This window comes from Notolepis coatsorum (assembly GCF_963971535.1).
Source record: "Notolepis coatsorum genome assembly, chromosome: 10".
Classification (NCBI taxonomy): Eukaryota; Metazoa; Chordata; class Actinopteri; order Aulopiformes; family Paralepididae; genus Notolepis; species Notolepis coatsorum.
Genome location: NC_140174.1, coordinates 78,955,005 through 78,976,674, shown reverse-complemented (window position 1 = coordinate 78,976,674; position 21,670 = coordinate 78,955,005). Strand labels below are relative to the sequence as shown.

General features: G+C 49.5%; 1 protein-coding gene across 1 annotated transcript in view; it reads left to right on the top strand.

Annotated features, from left to right (window-relative positions):
- The window catches only part of plxdc1 (plexin domain containing 1), a 196,237-nt gene that overhangs the window by 157,155 nt on the left and 17,412 nt on the right, over positions 1 to 21,670 (top strand). Inside the window, exons 3-6 of the mRNA XM_084323960.1 lie at positions 893 to 1,036; positions 1,246 to 1,315; positions 1,792 to 1,914; positions 4,907 to 5,025. Coding sequence (XP_084180086.1) covers positions 893 to 1,036; positions 1,246 to 1,315; positions 1,792 to 1,914; positions 4,907 to 5,025 — 456 coding nt within the window. The remainder of the gene's footprint in view (positions 1 to 892; positions 1,037 to 1,245; positions 1,316 to 1,791; positions 1,915 to 4,906; positions 5,026 to 21,670) is intronic.

Sequence of the window (21,670 nt, the reverse complement as noted above, 5' to 3'; positions counted from 1 at the left end):
GAGACTATTATGGGATGTTCAGTAGGCTAGAATGGATATTCAATGCATATTGTACAAGGAATATACAAGGGATATCAGGGAATATTAGAGAATATACAAATACAATTAAATATATATATATAAATAAATATATATATTCGGTTTAATCTGGCCCTTCACAACAGTACCCATTCTGCAATCTGTTAATAAACTTTTCAATCAATCAATCAATAGATAGAGAAGAGTATGGGGGCCAGGATGGAAACACAGTCCTCATATCCCTCCTAGTTACACATACACACAGTCCTCATATCCCTCCTAGTTACACATACACACAGTCCTCATATCCCTCCTAGTTACACATACACACAGTCCTCATATCCCTCCTAGTTACACATACACACAGTCCTCATATCCCTCCTAGTTACACATACACACAGTCCTCATATCCCTCCTAGTTACACATACACACAGTCCTCATATCCCTCCTAGTTACACATCAACACAGTCCCCCACACAATGCATTTCATCAAAGGGGTCAGAGTGCAGGGTTGCCAGCAGTGCCCCTGGAGCAGTCTTTGGGGCTCAGTGCCTTGCTCAAGGGCACTCAGACAGCGATGGTGGGCACCGTAGATGTAATACCAGCCACCCTTCAGTCACCAGATTGATGGAATACACCTTACTGTCAGTGGCAGGGATTGAACCAGCGACCTTTCGGTTACTGGCCAGCCTCTTATTAACCTCTAGGCCATCCTGCCTCCCCACCACCACTCAAAGTAAACATTCTAATGTTATTTCCATGACCTAAGACAGTTCAATCCATATTTGGTATTAAAGATCAGCTAAATCTCCATGATCCTAGACCGTGCGGTGGTGATTAATTGGTGTTTTGGGAAAACTCTCCTTCTCTCAGGAGGACGCCCATAGGTACTACAGATGGCAGAGCTTTGGACCGGGGGACAGTCGAACAGAGGACTTGTGGGTAGATATGAGCGCCCTGCAGCAGAGCCCAGTTAGGATCCATGGCATACTGTCCAACACACATCGACAGGCAGCGGTGAGTTGTGTGTGCACATGCCACACACACACACACACACACACACACACACACACACACACACACACACACACACACACACACACACACACACACACACACACACACACACACGCACACACACGCACACACACATAAGCACAAAAGAATGTCACACTCCTTCCACCCACCTATGTGTAATATTTTGTTCTTTCTTTTTTTTTTCTTAGAGGGTGGCTCTTTCATTCGACTTCCCTTTCTATGGACACTACCTGAGACAAATCACCATAGCAACCGGAGGTAAACCAAAAAATAAATACATCAGCTGCTTTAAGGATGGCGATGTCAAGCCACTTTGGTCCCAGCTAGAACTTATGGGAAATGCACTTATCGTCTTTTCCAGAGTCAGACAAGAAGATTTCCTCTCTGCGTGTTCAGTAGAACACTATCCAGCTGCAAGCTAGCCTTAGCTTAGCACAAATTAATGGAAGCGGATACGAACCACTAGCCTAGCTTAAAACTTCGCGAGAGGTGTTTTTGTCCAACAGGTAGGCTCGTGGTCCGCTTCCATTAATTTGTGCTAAACTAGGCTAGCTTGCAGCCAGATAGCTTTCTACTAAAAGTATAGAGAGGAAATTGGTATCTATCTTCTTGTCTGACTCATTTCCTATAATGTTGGCGTGTTCCTTTAATAAAACTACGTCAGCTAAATAACTTGTGAGCAAAGACTTTGTTGCTACCAAGTGTGTCTGAAATGTGAACCTGACCTCTCCTAGGGTTCATCTTCACGGGGGAGATTACCCATCGAATGCTGACTGCCACACAGTACATCGCCCCCCTCATGGCCAACTTTGACCCCAGTTTTTCCAAAAACTCAACAGTGAGGTACATGGACAATGGTGAGTGGGATTGAAATACAGAACTGATAGATTATGTTCTCTATGGGATACAGAGCTCAGGGGAAGTATGTTCTCTATGGGATGCAGAGCTCAGCGGAAGTATGTTCTCTATGGCAGGGGTTCCCAAACTTTTCAGGCCGCGACCCAAAAATAACGGGGTCAGAGAGCCGCGACCCCCACTATTATAGGAAAAAAATATAATAATAATAATAATTATTATAATTTTTATTTTATTTTTATAAATGGAAATGTATGGTTGAAACTAGGCCTGGGCGGTATCATAATTATCACACCGTTATACCTTGATTACCTAATACCCCGGTGTACGGTATATGACGGTATGACTTTCATTTTCATCAGCGGGGGGGGGGGGGGCAGGCAACCCGTGTTACCAAGTAAACAAATCGCGGAGATGGCCAGTTAGCCCGCAGCATCCGAGTGCTACTATCATTAGCTCTCAGAATGGAGCCACTAGCCAGAAGCCCGCAGCATCCTAGTAATACTAACGTTAACTCTCAGAATGGTAGCCAGGAGCCCCGCAGCACCATAGTACTGCTCCACCAGTCCACAACAACACACACTCTCGTTACCACAACGCTTTACGGTATTTTCACAGCACTGTCGCAACATTACCGTAAAGCGTGACCACCGGTGATACACATACACAACAGTTAGCTCTCAGAACAGCCAGTTAGCCCGCAGCACCAGGCAGCAATGGTAAGCGTGTCTCGACTCTAATTTAATTTCCAGTGAAGCGGGGTTTCCCCTCCTCCTCCTGTGTGTGTAGACAACCAGCTCTGCGGCTCACTCGACTAGTGACTGAGGACTGGTCTCGCCCTCTGCTGGCGCGTGTGTGCAGTGCACTACAACCAACCACTGTTAAAACTCCATTTCACTGTAATATAAACTGAAACGGATCTTGTGATGTTGACGGTATTGGTTTTCAATACCGTCGGGATTTCTAAATACCCTGATATACCGTAATACCGTCATACCGCCCAAGCCTAGTTGAAACATGCACACGTTCAAACGCACACACACTAATAAGCATTGGAGGCTTTTAAACAGGGCCGGACTGGGGAAATCATTCAGGCCAGAAAATATAGTGCAAAATATAGCCCCAGTCAGGCCACTTTTTAAGCAGGGGGTCCCCCACCAGGACATTTCTTGTTACAAAGACTTAATTTCCTGCATTCTGGTGCAGGTCTTTTTTTATTTGTACCCTTTAAATGCCAGTGTTTGTGATGGCATCACAAATTATTGTTAAAAAACAGGCTAGCATATGTATGATTAGCAACAACACTGATTTTGATGGATTTTCAATTTTTTTGTAATGTCAGATTGAAAATAATACAATCTTTTATTCAACTTCAGCCCTGATCATAACACCACATATTAATTTGATAATTCTAACCCTTTAAATGCCAGTGTGTGTGATGGCATATATGTGCAATATATCAAATGCAAAGTAGATTTTTCTGGGGGGGATTATTACAGGCTAGCATGTGTCAATGATTAGCAACAACAGTTTTTTGTAAGGGTCCCGCCTCCACCAATCACATGCGGCTCCTTTTGTGTGTGTGTGTGTGTGAGAGCAAGAGAGAGAGAGAGAGAGATAGTTCTCCAACTTGTGTGAGTTGCAGTGATCTCCTGGTTGTTCCCCACCTAGGTTATCTAACTATTGCGCTGCTGCAACTAGAAACACTGTCCTGGCCTGCTTCTAAGTTCAGTGGCCTGACTTCAGTGGCAAAAAATATATATATTTGGCGACCCCCCCCCCCCCCCCCCCCCCCCCGCGCGGCGACCCCGACTTTTTCGAACCCCTGCTCTATGGGATGCAGAGCTCAGAGGAAGTATGTTCTCTATGGGATCCAGCGCTCAGAGAAAGTATGTCCTCTATGGGATGCAGAGCTCAGAGGAAGTATGTCTTTAGTCGTAGCCTCTGGTAAACATTAAGATGAGCTACAACACTGAAATCCACAGTTCTCTGAGATGGTAAAGCAGTTGCATACATTGAATATACTGTATAATCTTAACATAACACTGTAACTGTGACCGGAGTGTTGAACGTCCCGTGATTAAGACGGGGAGGACGCGACCCTCTTTGTGCCGCCCCTGTGCCTCAAATAGATTCGCTATCAGCTCTATCTTTAATCTTTCAAAATGTTCAGTTGCTATTGCATGCACTCATCTGTGTTTCACTACACACATGAGTGCATGCTTACCAACTGTTAGTCTGCAACACTACTACTATCACAAGAAGGGAGATCCCCCCCTTGAAAGGTTTCTCTCCTCCACACTGCCTGTGGTGCATTTTTCCCTATTGTTAGGTTTTAGTGAGTTTTTCCTTACCTTCGCGTGGGGTATGTCTGGGAGTGCTTGCATTCATTAATTTATTTGCATTTATTTAAAATGTGTTGGACCTTATGGTGTTCTTGTTTTGTTCTTGACTTGTTGTTATGTTTCTTCTTGACTTGTTTAAAGAAGACGTGTCCAGCCCATGGGGACATTAACGTGTGTTGTCGGGCCTTACAAATAAATTTGATTTGATTTGATTTGATTAATAATGAAGGGACCTTTGGTTATTCAACCTACATTTTAATCATAAGTTAATCACAGATTTAAATTAGATTTATGCACCTGAATTGTGTACGCATGCACGCACGCACGCACACACATACACACACACACACACACACACACACACACACACACACACACACACACATGTATATATTCATATTCACAGTAAATTTTGTTCAACTGTAAAGTATCCCGCCTCCAGAGGATCCAGTACATATTTTTGTCACAACTCTTTGATAACAAAGTGAGGGATCCTTGGTAAATATTTGTGCAAATAGCGGCCCATACAGTATATCAGTATCAGATTGTCTTTACTCCCAAATATCGGTATCGGCTCTACTTCTGAGCTCCATATATTTGGGAACACTTAGTTAACTTTGACCTCCCTGTGAACCCTGCCTCTGGTCAGGTAATCTCTTCGTGGTTCAGTGGGACATGGTGCGGCTACAGGGTCGTGAGGCTGAAGGACCTTTCACCTTCCAGGCTGCCCTCCATAGCAACGGGACCATCGTATTTAACTACCGAGACGTGAGTTACGGACTTCAAATTATTTGACTTTCCTTCTTCGTTTGTGTGGTCAAGCTCATAAAACCTCATATTCCATTCAGACAAGTGAATACATTTTTCACCTCAATGGTTTATTTCAATGGTCACTTACAGTACAAAGACCTCCACTCCCTAGCACCTGCCTACATCTACAACCTTCTTCAACACTACACTCCCTCCCGCTCACTCCGCTCATCCAACGTAGCCCTTCTGAGCACACCACACTACCGCCTTAAGTCCACAGAAAACAAATCATTCTCCTCCTCTGCTCCCCAACTCTGGAATTAACTCCCATCACACATCAAAGAAGCCCCATCCATAGAAACATTTAAGTCCCACCTCAAAACCCACCTGTTCAACCTTGCATACCCTCACTCCTGACCCTCCAACCCCTGCATCACTTAGATTTTCACATCTGTACACACCTATATTTTAGTATTATTGTAACTGAGGGGTACAATTCCCTGACTGTATTAAATAAGTATGGTATCATTAAACCACTACTGTCTTATGTACATTACTACTGGCCATACAGTACACAGGTATATCAGATGAACACTTCCACAATGACACGGTTCCACACAAATCTGGGTTATAATAATATTTATTAGCAGCAATGATAGTATATAACAATACTTTACGTAGAGTCGCGCTTATAAGGCGAAGAATGTGCGTGTCATATTACGCCGGAGATAATGAATACCACCTGTATCTTAGGAATTATATCTATGGTACACTAGTAGGGCAGCGGGAGATACTGGTAGGGTCCCTCCGGTTGTAGGCCAGCAAGGGGAGAGGATTTGTCGGTAGCAGAGTCTGGGTCAACGAAGAATAGGGAGACTCCAAGTACAGGAGACGGTGCAATAATCTCTTGATCCGCAGACGAATAACATAGCATGGAAGAAAGCTAGCCAGCCTCAGGCTTCTTAGAGGCGGGCTCGACGTTGCTCCTCACAGGGTAAATCCCACACAATTGTGGGTGTAGACGATTCTCCGCTCCATCAGTTATAGGACCAAAGCAAATATAATCCAGCCGAAAAGGGCTATGTAGTCGTCGGGTAGGTTATCCAGTGTACATGTCCACACGGTCCTCGTCTAGGGCTCCTCGGGTGAAGGCGCCAGGGTAAGCTGCCCAGCCTGGATAAGCACACTAGCTGGTACGAGGAAACGTTGGTAATGCTGGTCACTGTAGAACGGTAGCCGCACGATACACTATACATAAATAGACTATTACTGAATTAATAGAATAGGTCGAACTCGACGGTACAGCGTTAAACTCTGATACTTCAGTTATCAATTCGCACGCGGTCTCAATGCTCTATTTGGGGCCAAACAGGCCTTACTTCACCGCACGTTGTATCGTGGGGTGAGGCTTCACTTGGGTAACTCGAACTAACTTCTGTATTCACCTGCGCCGTATTTATACGTTAGGTGAACAAACTAGTACCAGCCTTATTCCTGTCTCGTATTCTTGCGCAGAGCCGTTCATGTCCAGGCATGTCTTTGGCGGTGACTTTGAACTAGACCTTGGGGGTATGGCAGTGGCGCCTAAGGGACCGCTGTCCAATAGGAGAACGAAATATTATGGTCTGTACTAGGTAAAGGGATATTCCGTGTATATGTACAAGGAATACACAAGGGATATCAAACGATATACAAATATTATGCAATATATATCAAGTAGTAAATATATATATTAGGTTTAATCTGATCCTTCGTAACAGCCGCCTCCTAATTAGTCCCACCTAATTAGATAAGCAGAGACAGATTAACCGCACTGTCCACTACTCAATGTCCGTTGTGAGGGTAGGGCAGTTCACAAAGTCAGGGGGTCATGGTCGTCATCAAAAGTGTCGGGGAGCCTTGGCAACTCTATCAGCCTCGCCACGGGCCGGGTGTATGTCCGCCCTTGGACGAGCACTTCTGCCGCTCTGACCTTTCCGTCGGCACCAGTGATCACTTTGCTTACGCGGCCGGCCGGCCACATAGCTCGGGGTAGTGACTGGTTGATAATCATGACGACTGTTCCTTCTGTCAAATTGTCTCTTTCTTTCACCCATTTCTGGCGGGTCTGTAGAGACGGTAGATAGTGGAGGAGGAAACTGTTCCAAAACTTGTCAGCCAGTACTTGACTGTACCTCCACATTCTTCGGCCGTTCGCTTCTTCAGGCCTGTACACTGTCTGTGGTAGCGCAGGGTCCAGTCGCCCCATCAAGAGTGTGTTGGGGGTGACTGGGTCGACATCTGCTACATCACTTGAGACGTAACCGAGGGGCTTTGAGTTCAATACTCCCTCGATCTCCGTGAGGACTGTCGTGAGGACTTCTTCCGCCACGGTCTGGGCCCCAAGCACGGCGTACAGGGCTGTCTTTATTGAACGTACTTCTCGTTCCCAAGTTCCACCGAAGTGAGGTGCATTCGGGGGATTAAACTGGAAATCAATCTGAGAGGGAGCGAGGTGGGTCTTAAGTTCTGGGCCCATAGCTTGGAAGCTCTCTCTCAGCTCTCTTTCTCCGCCTTTGAAGTTTGTCCCGTGATCAGACAATAATATAGACGGTTTCCCTTTCCGCGATGTGAATCTCCGGAAGGCCATAAGGAATGAGTCTGTACTCATGGTTGGAAGGAGTTCTATGTGTATCGCTCGGGTGGTCATGCATTTGAATACAATACCCCACCGCTTCTCAGTCCCTCTTCCTTTCTTTACATACAGCGGGCCGAAACAGTCCATACCGGTGGAGTGAAAGGGCTTGTCGCCGAGTCGGAGGCGACAGGGGGGTAGGTCAGCCATCCGGGGTATACTGGGCTGTGCTCGCCATTTACGACAGTCTAGACAAGTCCGCTGGTAGCGTCGTACTGCTTCTCTTCCTTGCAGTATCCAATAACGACGTCTGATCTCCGCAAAGACTCTCTCTGCCCCGGCGTGGTGCACGTCCTCGTCGTATTTCTTTATGATGAGCTCTGTGACCTTGTGTCGGCTGTTTAAGACTATCGGGTACTTGACGTCATCCGGTAAGTCTGGGGCTCTCCTCAGACGACCACCCACTCTGATGAGATTATGGGCGTCGCTCTCAGGGGCTAAGTGGAGCAGTCTGCTGTCTGACGGGACTGGCTTTGATCCCTGCAGACAGTCTAGCTCGTCGGGGAACGAGTCTCTCTGGGCTCGCTGTAGCAGAAGGAGTTCTGCTTCTTCGTAGTTAGCTGCAGTAATGTCAGTAGTGGGCTGAACCTCTGGGTGGTGCCACAGGAATGTCTTTAGCTGCACACTCTCAAGGGTGAGGCAGTCGTCTATGTTGGGATCTGTGGGGACGAGTGTGTGTGTCAACCCACAGAACATAGATTTCTTCTTCTCTGCCTCCTCTTCACTCGCCTCCCGTGGGGTGGGTGTAGGCCACTCTTCTTCCGGGAGCTTGAGGAACTCGGGCCCGTCACTATATAGATTGTGACGGGTGAGGTCATCCAGGGACATTCCCCGGGTGATGATGTCAGCTGGGTTGTGTTTTGTGTCCACATACCTCCAGCTTGCTGCTTCTGTTAAATCTTGGATCTCTGTGATTCTGACTCCCACGAAGACCTTGTATCTACACGAATCGGACTGGATCCATGTGAGTACGGTCATGGAGTCTGACCACAGGATTGTTCTTTGCACCGGGATGGTGAGTTCACGTTGGATTAACGTGGCGAGTTGCGCTCCTGCTAGGGCTGCGCAGAGCTCTAGACGCGGGATAGATTGTTGCTTGCGGGGGGCTATTCTTGAGCGAGCCAGGATGAAGGCAGTATGTATTTCTCCTCCCTCCTCTCGGGCCCGCAAGTAGGCCACCGAACCGTAGGCTACTTCGGAGGCGTCGCTGAAGACGTGCAGGTCCATCTGGCACGTCTCCGGCCTCACTGTGGGTGGGAAGTAGCTGCGGCGTATGGTGACACCTGGGAGCGAGCTGAGTTCTTTCTCCTACTCTCTCCATGTGGAGGCAAGGTGTTCTGGTATGGGGTCGTCCCGGCCCTGGTCCTTGTCCCATAACGCTCTTACAATCATCTTTGCCCTGGTGGTGTAAGGTAGAATACATCCCAACGGGTCATATTGTCTGGCGAGTGTTCTGTATACACTCCGTCTTGTGGTCGGTAGTGAAGTCGACCTTCCCTGCTCCTTGGTCAGGGGTGTGTGTTTATAATGGAGCGAGTCTGTTTTGAAGCGCCAGACTAGTCCTAATGTCATTTCCTGGGCTTCTCCTGGGATGGTCGCCATCCAGGTCTCGCTGCTTGCTGCCTTGTCCTCTGGGGAGAGGCTGCGCAATACTTGAGGGTCGCTGCTGGCCCACTGTCGGAGATCAAAGCCGCCTTTGATCAGGGAGGCGCGGAGCTTGAGTAGGAGGGCCTCGGCTTCTTCTGGCGTCGAGACACTTTGCAGACAGTTGTCCACGTAGAAACTATTTCCTACACTTTGTCGGACCTCTTCATCAGCTGCTGGGTCCTCTGCGACGTGTTTTTGCAGTGCAAACGTAGCACAGCATGGGCTGCATGTGGTTCCGAAAGGGAGGACTTCCCATTGATAGATGGATGGTTGCTCATCCCCGATCCTCTCTCTCCATAAGAACCGCAGCAGGGGCTTGTCCTCCTCCACTAGTCGCACCTGCAGGAACATCCCTTTGATGACGCCGCTGATGGCCACCTTGTCTTGGCGGAAACGTAGCAACACGCCTAGTAGAGAGGGGTTGAGTGTTGGGCCGGGCAAGAGCTCTTTATTCAGATTTTGTGATCCGATCTGGTAGCTGCAGTTAAACACAATACGATCCTTGCCGTTGTGGTGGACTTTGTGGTGCGGCACGTACCATGATTCGGTCGTCTGATCGGCCTCTTTAATGTCAATTTTCTTTATGTGTCCCGCTGTGATTAGCTTGTCAATCTCAGTGCGGTACACAGTCGCTTGAGCGGGGTCTCTGGCTAGGCGCCGCTCTGTGTTCGATAGATACCGCTCCGTCGCTTCTTTTGGGGCGTGGAAGGTAGGCATACCCTCTCGCCTCAGGAGTGGAGTTGCGTATCTCATCACTCCGTTGACTTTGACTCTCTTTGTCCCCCGCTCGAGGAGGGCTATGGCATAAATGTCTTCCTTGGAACGAATGTGTTTCTTTTCGTTCTTAAAGGGCATTGTCTCTAGTGTCCATAGCCTCTCGACGTGCTGTAGGAGGGTGGTGTCTTCTTCTGTCACTCTGGAGTGGAGGCAGCGAGTGGCTGCTGTTCGGTTAGGAGACCTAGAGAGGGGGCCTTGTAGTGTCCATCCTAGGCGGGTCTCGACTGCTGCTGGACAGCCTCTGGGCCCAGTGTGGACCCGGTCCATCGGGACGATGAGGTGTGCATGGTCGGATCCTATCAGCAGGGTCGGGGTGGCACCGTCTATGAGCGGTATAGGTAGTTGACGCAGGTGCACATATTTATCCATCAGCTTGGCGATGGGGTAGGTGTACTGCGACAGACCTATGTCTTGGCTGGTGAAAACGTTAGTGATCCTATACCGTCTCTCTGGCTGCCCGCTTGCTGCGATAGTGAAGGAGACATTCTCGCCCTTGATCGTCTTCAGGTCTCTTCTTATTGTCCGAATCGTCATCGTTTCTTCGCTCCCCCGCAGCCCCAGCTGGGCCGCAGCGGACACGAGGAGAAGGGTCTTCTCTGACCCGTCGTCAAGGACGGCGTAGGTGTCCATGACCTTGTCTTCGTAACTCAATGTTACGCGGACCACCTTCAAGAGCACCCGGGCGCCCCCGCTGCTGGCGGGGTCAATGTACATAACACTTGCCTTTGTGCTGCTTGAGGGTGCAGGCTTTCTTCTGTTACTGTCATGTAGGACGTCCAAGTGGGCTCCGTCACACCGACTACACCTCTTCTTTAAGCGGCACTCGGCTGCCATGTGACTGCGCGCACATCGGTAACAGCGTCGGTTGGACTTTATCCATTGACTCACCTCGTCGGCGGTCATCTTCTTGAACGTGTCACAGTGTGACAGCCAGTGTTCCTTTTTGCAGTACGGGCATACAATCTTCCATTTCTCTTTCATCGAGGGTGTAACTGAGGGGTACAATTCCCTGACTGTATTGATAAGTATGGTATTATTAAACCACTACCTCTTGTACTTTAACTTCTGGCCATCCAGTACATGATATAGATATGATGAACACTTTCCCACCTGATGAAACAAAGTCCACACAAATGTACAAATCGAATATTTTATATAGCAAAGGGTATATACAACGTTCACTTGATGACATTTATGATTTGAAATGCACTTGTATGGCAAATGAGTATTCGTAGGTAAATCAACATTGAATGTCCAATCTCTGGTTACGCAGGGAGTAAGTATACAACCTGGTTCTTTAGGGAACTATAGCGATGGTACTTAAATGATTATAGCTGGATACACTAAGGGGGGGGGGTCCCGCTGGTTGTAAGACAGTAGGAGGGGGGGGTTAGAAGAGCCGCTGGCGGTATCCCATCTGGCCGACGATTTCTTGGGAGAATTCAAAGTCTTGAACACGGTGCCCACAGAACCTCGGTCCGCAGATGAATACAGCTGGACCCTCTGGTGGACGGTAGCTGCCGGTCCACAACGGAGAGACGTGAGGCGACCTCACTGGTGTAGAGCGCCGTCTCACCTGGACTCCTCTCCGGGGGGTAGTTCCAACACTCCGCAGTGTTGGCCGTTATCCAGGGAATAATCAAAGCACCCAAAGCATAATCCAAGCCGTGGAAGGCTCGCCGTCGTCCGGGTAAAGTAATCCAATGTACAGGTCTCCTCGTCCTGGCCCGGAGCTCCTCGGATGCAAGCACCACTAGTGGTCTGCCCAGCCTGGTTAAGACTCCAGATAACGTCAGGAACGATGGGGGTACTGATAACTTTATAACTCTAACCGAACGATGCACCATACATAATAGACTATTATTAGCTTAATAGAAATACGTCCAACTCGACGGTATAGTGCCAAACTATGACAATTCAACTATTAATCCACACGATATCTCAATGCCTATTCTGAGGCCAAGTAGGCCTTACTGCACCACACGTGCGTCGTGGGTGAGGCTTCGCGTCTGTTACTCGGTTGGAGGGTAAAGAACTAATGGACTAAAAGAAAGTTCTACTTTACTTGCGCCATATATATATGCGCTGTGAACAAATAGTACCATTCGTATTTCGCCAGACGTATTCCTACGCGGAACCGGGCTTGCCACGACATGTTGGTCGGCACGATTGAACTTGAACCTAGGGGTATGGCTGCTGGCGCCAGGTTCTTGTCCAATGGTAGAATGAAACTATTATGGGCTGTTTAGTAGACTAAAGGGATATTCAGTGCATATTGTACAAGGAATATACGGGGGATATCAAACGATATACAAATACTATTAAATATATATATATAAATAAATATATATATTCGGTTTAATCTGATCCTTCACAACAGCCGCCCCCTAATTAGTCCCACCTAATTAGCTAAGCAGAGACAGATTAACCGCACTGTCTACCACTCAAGGTCCGCTGTAAGGGTCAGTCAACTCACAAAGTCATGGGGTCATGGTCATCATCGATAGTATCTGGGAGTCGGGGCAGTTCTATTAGCCTCGCCACGGGTCGTGTGTAAGTGCGCCCTTGGACGAGTACTTCAGCTGCTCGGACCTTGCCATCGGCACCGGTGATCACTTTGCTTACGCGGCCAGCCGGCCACATAGCTCTGGGTAGTGACTGGTCGATAATCATGACGACTGTTCCTTCTGTCAAATTGTCTCTCTCTTTTACCCACTTCTGGCGGGTCTGTAGAGACGGTAGGTAGTGGAGTAGGAAGCTGCTCCAAAACTTGTCAGCTAGTACTTGACTGTACCTCCACATTCTTCGGCCGTTCGCTTCTTCAGGCCTGTACATTGTCTGGGGTAGCGCGGGGTCCAGCCGCCCCATTAAGAGTGTGTTGGGGGTGACTGGGTCGACATCTGCTACATCACTGGAGACGTAACCGAGGGGTTTTGAGTTCAATACTCCCTCGATCTCCGTGAGGACTGTCATTAGGACTTCCTCCGCCACAGTCTGGGCCCCAAGCACGGCGTACAGGGCTGTCTTTATAGAACGTACTTCTCGTTCCCAGGTTCCACCGAAGTGGGGTGCGTTCGGGGGATTAAACTGGAAGTCAATCTGGGATGGAGCGAGGTGGGTCTTAAGTTCTGGGCCCATAGCTTGGAAGCTCTCTCTCAGCTCTCTTTCTCCGCCTTTGAAGTTTGTCCCGTGATCAGACAACAATGTAGACGGTTTTCCTTTCCGTGATGTGAATCTTCGGAAGGCCATAAGGAATGAGTCTGTGCTCATGGTCGGAAGGAGCTCGATATGTATCGCTCTGGTGGTCATGCATTTGAATACAATACCCCACCGCTTCTCGGTTCCTCTTCCTCTCTTTATATACAACGGGCCAAAACAGTCCATGCCTGTGGAGTGGAATGGCTTGTCGCCGAGTCGGAGGCGACAGGGGGGTAAGTCAGCCATCCGTGGTATGCTGGGCTGCGCGCGCCACTTTCGGCAGTCTAGACAGGTTCACTGGAAGCGTCGCACCGCTTCTCTTCCTTGAAGTATCCAATAGCGACGTCTGATCTCCGCGAAGACTCTCTCTGCTCCTGCGTGGTGTACATCCTCGTCGTATTTCTTTATGATCAGCTCTGTGACCTTGTGTCGGCTGTTCAAGACTATCGGGTACTTAATGTCATCCGGTAGATCGGGGGGTCTCCGCAGGCGACCACCCACTCTGATGAGATTATGGGCGTCACTCTCGGGTGCCAGGTGGAGCAGTCTGCTGTCTGATGGGACGGGCTTTCCTCCCTGTAGACAGTCTAGCTCATCGGGGAACGAGTCTCTCTGGGCTCGTTGTAGTAGAAGAAGTTCTGCTTCTTCGTAGTCAGCTGCTGAAATGTCAGCGGTGGACTGAATCTCTGGGTGGTGCCACAGGAATGTCTTTTGCTGCGCACTCTCTAGGGTAATGCAGTCATCTATGTTGGGGTCTGTGGAGGCGACTGTGCTCAGTCCACAGAACATAGGTTTCTTGTTCTCAGCCTCCTCGTTACTTGCTTCCCGTGGGGTGGGCGTAGGCCACTCTTCTTCCGGGAGCTTGAGGAATTCTGGTCCGTCACTGTAGATGTTGCGACGGGTGAGGTCATCCAGAGACATTCCCCGGGTGATGACGTCAGCTGGGTTGTGTTTGGTGTCCACATACCGCCAGCTCGCTGCTTCTGTTAACTCTTGAATCTCGGTGACTCTGACTCCCACGAAGACTTTGTATCTGCATGAATCAGACTTGATCCATGTGAGTACTGTCGTGGAATCTGACCACAAGATTGTTCTGTGCACCGGAATGGTGAGTTCACGTTGGATTAACGTGGCTAGATGCGCTCCTGCTAGGGCTGCGCAGAGCTCTAGACGCGGGATAGATTGTTGCTTTCGTGGGGCTATTCTTGAGCGAGCCAGGATGAAAGCAGTGTGTATCTTTCCTCCCTTCTCTTGGGCACGCAAAGTAGGCCACCGATCCATAGGCTACTTCGGAGGCGTCGCTGAAGACGTGTAGATCAATCTTGCATGTCTCTGGCCTCACTGTGGATGGGAAGTAGCTGCGGCGTATATTGACGCCTGGGAGTGAGCGGAGTTCCGTCTCCCACTCTCTCCATGTCGAGGCAAGGTGTGCGGGTATGGGGTCGTCCCAGCCCTGGTCCTTGTCCCATAGTGCTCGTACAATCATCTTTGCCCTGGTGGTGTAAGGTAAAATACATCCCAACGGGTCATATTGTCTGGCGAGTGTTCTGTACACACTCCGTCTGGTGGGCGGTGTCGCAATGTATGGCGCCGTGGATGGCTGATACATCGGCGAGCGTTGGGGGAGAGACCTCCTAGGCGAGTCTCCTCTTGCGCCTCTCGGTGGGCTGGTACCGACAGGGTACCATGGCCCGCTGGTCCAGGTGCTATTCCTCGGGCTGGTCGTGCGTCGTGCTCACCCGTGAATAGAGTCGGGAGTCTGTAGCGCAGCGCCGCGGGGGTATAGCCTGGGCTGTACTGGACCTCCTGGTCCGGTGGAGTACTGTGCTGTCGTCGGGCTTGGTTCTCCTCCTCTCCCTCTTCTTCCTCTATCAGGTCTTCCAGATCCTGTAGTCGTTTATTTAGCTTCTCCGCAGTGTATGCCGCTCCTTCCTTGTAGCTGGGTCTCGCTTGGACCGGTCTGGGAAGGGGGTCTGCGGGGGGTATAGGCTCGGTCTGTTGGTCAAGTTCAGGGTCGCTTGCTCGGTTAGGAGACGCTGCCCTTGACTGTTGTCTCGACGAGTTCCTTGAACCCCTGGCGGAGGGAGAGGGTGTTGCCTTGAGGATCAGCTGCTCCATTAGTTGCGCTTGTAGCTTGTCGCGCTCGGCTTGTAGTCTGTCGCGCTCGGCTTCGCGCTGGATGAGAGCGAGTTCGCGCTCTGCGTCTCTTTGGGCACCGGCAGCGGCACGCTGGGTGTCTGCTCGGTCTCTTGCCATATTCTCTTCCGTCTGAAGGCGTCTCATCTCCAGGCGTATGCGCTCTTCTTCGCTCCGTTGTTGCGCTTGGAGTTGTTCGCGCTCGCTAAGCGTCTGTGCTTGGAGACGATCGCGTTCACCCTGAAGTCGATCGCGTTCGGTAGAGGCTGTCAGGCTGACGAGGAACGCCTGTTGTAGCATCCTCTCCGCTTCGCTGGGGGAAGGCGGTTGTGGAGGTGAGCCGCTCCTGGGTGAGCCGCTCCTGGGTGTACTCGTTGGGGAGTCCTGGAGCTCTATTTCCTCGGCGCTCTCCTCCTCTTCTTCCGTGCAGAGTTCTCTCTCTGTAGGGTTGTCTTCCTCCCGGGGCTGGTCGGGGACTACTTCTTCGGGATTGGCGGGGGGTAAAGGCATGTCAGCTCCCTCCTGGTCCCCACCGTGAGCTTGGTCAGTTACATTAGAACCTACTAGGGCCTCTGTGGTCGGGGAAACCTGGTCGTTAAGGTCAGACATAATTTTACTTTCTACTTTTACCGCGTTTACCGTTTGTCGAAGGCTAGGTAGTTGACTGACAGCGTAATCCTCTAAGTACTGAGGTGGCTGTCGTCTGCGCTGCGGGCGTTCTACGTTAGGAGGACCATTTCGTGGAGTGTTCATCATAGGCCATTTTAATATTAATAACACTATATTAATATTACACTAGTTACCCTCCGGCTCGAAGGACCAATTGTAACTGAGGGGTACAATTCCCTGACTGTATTGATAAGTATGGTATTATTAAACCACTACCTCTTGTACTTTAACTTCTGGCCATCCAGTACATGATATAGATATGATGAACACTTTCCCACCTGATGAAACGAAGTCCACACAAATGTACAAATCGAATATTTTATATAGCAAAGGGTATATACAACGTTCACTTGATGACATTTATGATTTGAAATGCACTTGTATGGCAAATGAGTATTCGTAGGTAAATCAACATTGAATGTCCAATCTCTGGTTACGCAGGGAGTAAGTATACAACCTGGTTCTTTAGGGAACTATAGCGATGGTACTTAAATGATTATAGCTGGATACACTAAGGGGGGGGGGGTCCCGCTGGTTGTAGGAGGGGGGGGTTAGAAGAGCCGCTGGCGGTATCCCATCTGGCCGACGATTTCTTGGGAGAATTCAAAGTCTTGAACACGGTGCCCACAGAACCTCGGTCCGCAGATGAATACAGCTGGACCCTCTGGTGGACGGTAGCTGCCGGTCCACAACGGAGAGACGTGAGGCGACCTCACTGGTGTAGAGCGCCGTCTCACCTGGACTCCTCTCCGGGGGGTAGTTCCAACACTCAGCAGTGTTGGCCGTTATCCAGGGAATAATCAAAGCACCCAAAGCATAATCCAAGCCGTGGAAGGCTCGCCGTCGTCCGGGTAAAGTAATCCAATGTACAGGTCTCCTCGTCCTGGCCCGGAGCTCCTCGGATGCAAGCACCACTAGTGGTCTGCCCAGCCTGGTTAAGACTCCAGATAACGTCAGGAACGATGGGGGTACTGATAACTTTATAACTCTAACCAAACGATGCACCATACATAATAGACTATTATTAGCTTAATAGAAATACGTCCAACTCGACGGTATAGTGCCAAACTATGACAATTCAACTATTAATCCACACGATATCTCAATGCCTATTCTGAGGCCAAGTAGGCCTTACTGCACCACACGTGCGTCGTGGGTGAGGCTTCGCGTCTGTTACTCGGTTGGAGGGTAAAGAACTAATGGACTAAAAGAAAGTTCTACTTTACTTGCGCCATATATATATGCGCTGTGAACAAATAGTACCATTCGTATTTCGCCAGACGTATTCCTACGCGGAACCGGGCTTGCCACGACATGTTGGTCGGCACGATTGAACTTGAACCTAGGGGTATGGCTGCTGGCGCCAGGTTCTCGTCCAATGGTAGAATGAAACTATTATGGGCTGTTTAGTAGACTAAAGGGATATTCAGTGCATATTGTACAAGGAATATACGGGGGATATCAAACGATATACAAATACTATTAAATATATATATATAAATAAATATATATATTCGGTTTAATCTGATCCTTCACAACAGAGGGGGTACTGTGGTTCTTGTTGCTCGGTACTGATTCGGCTTGGTGCATGACGGTCACCAGCCTGCGGCCATCGTTTGCTCTCCTAGGTCCCTCTCTGGAGCTTGGCGTGCTCCGCACGAACGTATCCAACCATAGGCTGTTGACTTCTCTCGCCAGGAAGTCGGCTAGGTCTAGGAGGGATGGCTCGGGACCGTTAGGATCACGGTGGTCTCTTTGCCGCCTGAAGCGCTCTTGTCGGGCGGGCGGAAGCTTCTCTAAAATCCTCTCAACATTAGAGTTTGCGTACAGTTCGTGCATACCCTTTTCCTTTTGCGCCCCCAGCATCCCTACCAGGGATTGTACCTTGATAGACAGGTCATCTAGTGAGCGATTGTCTGTGGCTGGGGGTAGACGGTCAATATTCCTTATCTCTTGTATTACCTAGTCCCATATGCGTCCATATCGTTGGTCGAGGGCTGCTAGAGCCGCGGTGTACGGGGTAGTAGAGGTGGAATATGCCAGCGCTATATTGTGCGCTCTGGGCACCTTCAGGTGCTTGAGTAGGATAGCATACTTGTACGGTTCATCTGTTACATCGGACATCATTGTCTCTAAGCACATTCGTAGCTCTGTGTACTGTGCTCTGTTCTCGTGTGTGAAGTCCGGGAACGTCGGTGTGCCAAGGTACGATGCCATGGATGGCTGGCACATCGGTGAGCGTTGGAGGAGAGGCCTCCTAGGCGAGTCTCCTCTTACTTGTCGTGGTGGGCTGGTACCTGTCGGGTACCAAGGCCCGCGTACCCAGGTGCTGTTCCTCGGGGCTGGTTGTGCGTCAAGCTCACCCGTGAATTGAGTCGGGGGTCTGTAGCGCAGAGCCGCGGGGGTAAAGTCTGGGCTGTACTGGACCTCCTGGTCCTGTGGAGTACGATGATGCTGTTGGGCTTGACTCTCCTCCTCTCCCTCTTCTTCTTCCTCTGCCAGGTCATCTAGATCCTGTAGTCGTCTATTTAGTCTCTCCGCGGCATAGGCCGGTTCTTCCCTGTTGCTGGGTCTCGCTTGGACCGGTCGGGGAAGGGGTTCGGAGAGGGGTATAGGCTCTCTCTGTTGGCCGGGCTCAGGGTCGCTTGATCGGGTAGGGGAGGGTGCCCTAAACCCTTGTCTTGACGAGGCCCTGGAGCCCCGTGCGGAGGGAGGGGGGGTTACCCTGGCAATCAGCTGCTCCATTATCTGCGCTTGTAATCGGTCGCGCTCGGCTTCGCGCTTGGTGAGAGCGAGGTCGCGCTCTGCTTCGCGTTGGGCACCGGCGGCGGCGCGCTGGGCTTCGGCGCGGTCTCTTTCCATATTCTCTTCCGTCTGGAGGCGTCTAATCTCTAGGCGTATGCGGTCTTCGTCACTCCGTTGCTGCGCCTGGAAGCGCTCTCGCTCGGTCGCAGAGTGTTCGCGTTCACTAAGGGCTTGCGCTTGGAGTTTCGCGTGGAAGCGTTCTTGTTCCATGGAAGAATGTTCGCGCTCGCTAAGCGTCTGTGCTTGGAGTCGATCACGTTCGGTTGTGGCTGCCAGGGTGGCGATAAAGGCCTGCGCCAGCATCTTGTCCGCCTCGCTGGGGGAAGACGCTGGTAGAGGTGATCGGCTTCTGGTAGTACTCGTTGGAGATCCGTTCTCCTGTCGCGTACCGAGGAGATCCATCTCCTGGGTGCGCGTCTCTTCTTGTGGTGGGTCGGGTTCCGTCCCTGGAGGGCTTTCTTTATCCTGGAGCTCTCCGGGGACTACCTCGTTGACGTTGGCGGGGGGTAGAGTCATGTCAGGTCCCTCCTGGTCCCCCCCGTGAGCTTGGTCAGTTACGTTAGAACCCACTAGGGTCTCTACTGGCGGGGTCGCCTGGTCGGTAGGGTTTGACATACTTTTACTATCCGCTTTTTCCGCGTTTAACGTCTGTAGAAAGCTAGGTAGTATACTGGCAGCGTAGTCCTCTAAGTACTGAGGTGGATGCCGTCTACGCTGCGGGCGATCTATTTTAGGAGAACCGTTTGTGGAGTGTTCATCATTGGCCATGTCAATATTAATACTATATTAATATTACGCTAGTTACCCTCCGGCTCGAAGGACCAATTGTAACTGAGGGGTACAATTCCCTGACTGTATTAAATAAGTATGGTATCATTAAACCACTACTGTCTTATGTACATTACTACTGGCCATACAGTACACAGGTATATCAGATGAACACTTCCACAATGACACGGTTCCACACAAATCTGGGTTATAATAATATTTATTAGCAGTAATGATAGTATATAACAATACTTTACGTAGAGTCGCGCTTATAAGGCGAAGAATGTGCGTGAGTAAATCAATAACGTAAGTCCATTATCATATTACGCAGGAGATAATGAATACCACCTGTATCTTAGGAATTATATCTATGGTACACTAGTAGGGCAGCGGGAGATACTGGTAGGGTCCCTCCGGTTGTAGGCCAGCAAGGGGAGAGGATTTGTCTGTAGCAGAGTCTGGGTCAACGAAGAATAGGGAGACTCCAAGTAGAGCTGCCGCGGTATTGATTATTTCCTTACCGCACAAATTTGCAAAATATTTCCTACCGCCGCGGTTTTTACCGCACGCACACAAAAAATTTAAAAAAAAAGTTTGAATGCATTTTTTTTTTAGTAGTAGTCTACTCTTTATAGCATATAGCCTGCCTCTAGTCTAAATGTCTATCTTTAGAGGATGACTTTGCAGCATGAATATTGTTTGGGATTCGGCAAGCACGCATTCGTTATTAAAAGTGAAACACGGATTCGAAGTCTCCCCTCTGGTCGTGCGCCGTTCACTCGGTGTCGCGGGCAGGAGTGGTAGCGGCGCGCCCGCCGGTTACCCCCCCGACCCTTTCTTATTATTATTATTATAACGTTACTACTTATGATTACAAAGGCATTCGATTTGTGGCATTAACGTTAGTATAGTTACACGTTCGTATTTACCGGACCATAGCAAGGCAAGCGTTACTAAATTAATATCTAAGTTCCTTTCTTTGCTCAGAGCGTGCCGAGTTGTACCCATTCTGCAGTCTGTTAATAAAGTTTTCAATCAGACAAGTGTATAGAACGAAGGGCTTTTATTATAACATTTCGTTGCATTAAAATCATTATGCCTCGTTCCCTGAGGAGCGACGGCAATCCACTCCGGTCTCCGGTGGGAGCTAACGTACTATTAGCCGTGTTGTGACTGAGCTCTGATCAATGGCTCATGGCTGAGATTCAGGAAGTAAAAGCACTTCGCGTATCTCTTCTGACCAATCTGTGGTCTGCAGTGTTTCATGTGACTTTTCTGGTACCCAATAGGGTCGCTTGGAATCTCGACAGAGAAGTAGGGTATATCTGCAGAGCCGCAAGCCCAACGAGAGCGTAATAATAATAATAATATAATAAAAAACAGCGGTGATGCCGGTATTCAGCCCAACGCTGCGGTGGGCATGATGTAACAGCGATACCGCGGTAATACCGATACCGCGGCAGCTCTAACTCCAAGTACAGGAGACGGTGCAATAATCTCTTGATCCGCAGACGAATAACAGCTATTCTCCGGCATGCAGCTCCGCATGGAAGAAAGCTAGCCAGCCTCAGGCTTCTTAGAGGCGGGCTCGACGTTGCTCCTCACAGGGTAAATCCCACACAATTGTGGGTGTAGACGATTCTCCGCTCCATCAGTTACAGGACCAAAGCAAATATAATCCAGCCGAAAAGGGCTATGTAGTCGTCGGGTAGGTTATCCAGTGTACATGTCCACACGGTCCTCGTCTAGGGCTCCTCGGGTGAAGGCGCCAGGGTAAGCTGCCCAGCCTGGATAAGCACACTAGCTGGTACGAGGAAACGTTGGTAATGCTGGTCACTGTAGAACGGTAGCCGCACGATACACTATACATAAATAGACTATTACTGAATTAATAGAATAGGTCGAACTCGACGGTACAGCGTTAAACTCTGATACTTCAGTTATCAATTCGCACGCGGTCTCAATGCTCTATTTGGGGCCAAACAGGCC